Source organism: Octodon degus, unplaced genomic scaffold (genome assembly GCF_000260255.1).
Source record: "Octodon degus isolate 3935 unplaced genomic scaffold, OctDeg1.0 scaffold00185, whole genome shotgun sequence".
Lineage (NCBI taxonomy): Eukaryota > Metazoa > Chordata > Mammalia > Rodentia > Octodontidae > Octodon > Octodon degus.
The window spans coordinates 4,684,865-4,686,614 of NW_004524761.1; the positions used below are offsets into that span (position 1 = coordinate 4,684,865).

General features: G+C 38.5%; 1 protein-coding gene across 1 annotated transcript in view; it reads right to left on the reverse strand.

Annotated features, from left to right (window-relative positions):
* Positions 1-1,444: 1,444 nt before the first annotated feature.
* Positions 1,445-1,750, reverse strand: part of LOC101575133 (protocadherin beta-2) — a 2,433-nt gene continuing 2,127 nt past the window's right edge. The window contains exon 2 of the mRNA XM_004643902.1: positions 1,445-1,749. Within this exon, the coding sequence (XP_004643959.1) occupies positions 1,445-1,749 (305 nt within the window). The remainder of the gene's footprint in view (position 1,750) is intronic.

Sequence of the window (1,750 nt, forward strand, 5' to 3'; positions counted from 1 at the left end):
CAGAAAATCATTTGGCTGATCCGAGATTTTCAATAAAAATAAATGGGTTCTATTTTACTACTAATTAAAAAATGAGACCTTAAAATTCATATTTTAATAGTATGGTTCATTCAAACATGCATAAAATGAGAAAATGTAAAGATAGGGTGAATAATATTAAGAATTAAAACTTGTTTAACATGGCTCAAGAAATTAAATTTCAAGACATGAAGAAAGGAGTAATCTACAATATATTCCCCCCCTTATTGCATGATTACTACAGCCACCAAGAACATTTTAAGTTCTAGATTTTTTTCATTTTAATGAAGTGCACAGTTAGTAGAAAATTTTTAATGATTGAGACAGATTTTAAGGGAAGATTAGAATAAGCATATGATTTTAAAAGTTTAAATAGAAAACATGAAAAATTAGCCTGCCTTTGAAAGTCACTAAACATGACCCATTTAACCACATTTTAGAATATTAGCGAGTGATTTTTCCCCATTACCTGGGATGGAACCCATATGTTCCCAACCTGTTTAAATTTTTACTTTGAGGGGTGGGGAGATAGCTCAGTAGAATAAGTGCTTGCCTGGCAAGCACAAGGGCCTGAGTTCAATCCCCAGTTCTACCCCCCCAAAAAAAAAGTTTGTGAAGGTTCTTGCCAAATGGCCCAGACTGGTTTAAAGCTTTTGATCTTCCCTTATCAGAGTCATAAGTAGGTGAAATTACAGGCCTTCAACACCCTGCCTGGCTTAAATAATTTTTGTAGGAAATTGTTAAGCATAAAAATGTTTTGTACACTTCAATAGTTAAGGTATTCACAATGTCTAAAGAGCCCATTTTCAGATTTTGACTCCTTAAAATATGCATTTAGATCATAGAGGGAGGTTATTAGGCTATTCACCAATGTATTTATGTTAATGGCTTAGCCTGTGTGAGTTCCTGGGATAAAAGTTACAATTGCCTAAGAGGTTATATAATAAACATTGGAGGCTGAACAACTCAACCTATATAACAATAGCAAATATTTCAGAATGTAGAACTTCAGAACTACCTGGAAACTGGACAAGGTGAGTTTAGGGGAAGGAGCTCTAATTTTAAAATAGAACACTCTGTCTGGAAATGGTGGCATATACCTATAATCCCAGCACTGTGCAGGATGAGGCAGGAAGATTATCATGAAGTGGAGGCCAGCCTGCACTACAGAGACCTTGTTTCCAAAAACAATGGCATATTTCTGAAAAAACAAAATTTTCTTTCACATTTTAAGTTAAAGTAGGAACGAAAAAAAAGTTATTCTACAACCAATCCCACCCCATACATTTTGATATAGCAGGAACATACACAGAATTGGAATAGGGTAATAACTTTGTAGTATTTTTAAAGATTTCCAAAGTGCCAAGCAATAAAAACAGGACTTTCTACAAAGGCAGTGAGCCCAAGCTCAGTAGATTATTAATATTTAACTAAATTTGAAGCTATTTCTAAAACTCGGGTTTTCATCACTAACCCTCTCCGAATTCCGCACAGGGAGGTTGGGGATAATTGGTTTCAGGAACTTAAAATCGCTGGTCTCTGAGCTTTCCCTCAGACACACCTCATACTGGTAGGAGTGCGACAGCGTCCCCGTGCCGCTGACGTCCACCAGGTGGGCAGGGAAGGGGCCCTCGGGCGCCGCCGAGCACACCCCCAGCGCGGCCGGCCCGCTCCTCCTGCACAGCCTGAGCGCCACGAAGAGCAGCAGCGACAGCAGGAAGAGCGACGACAC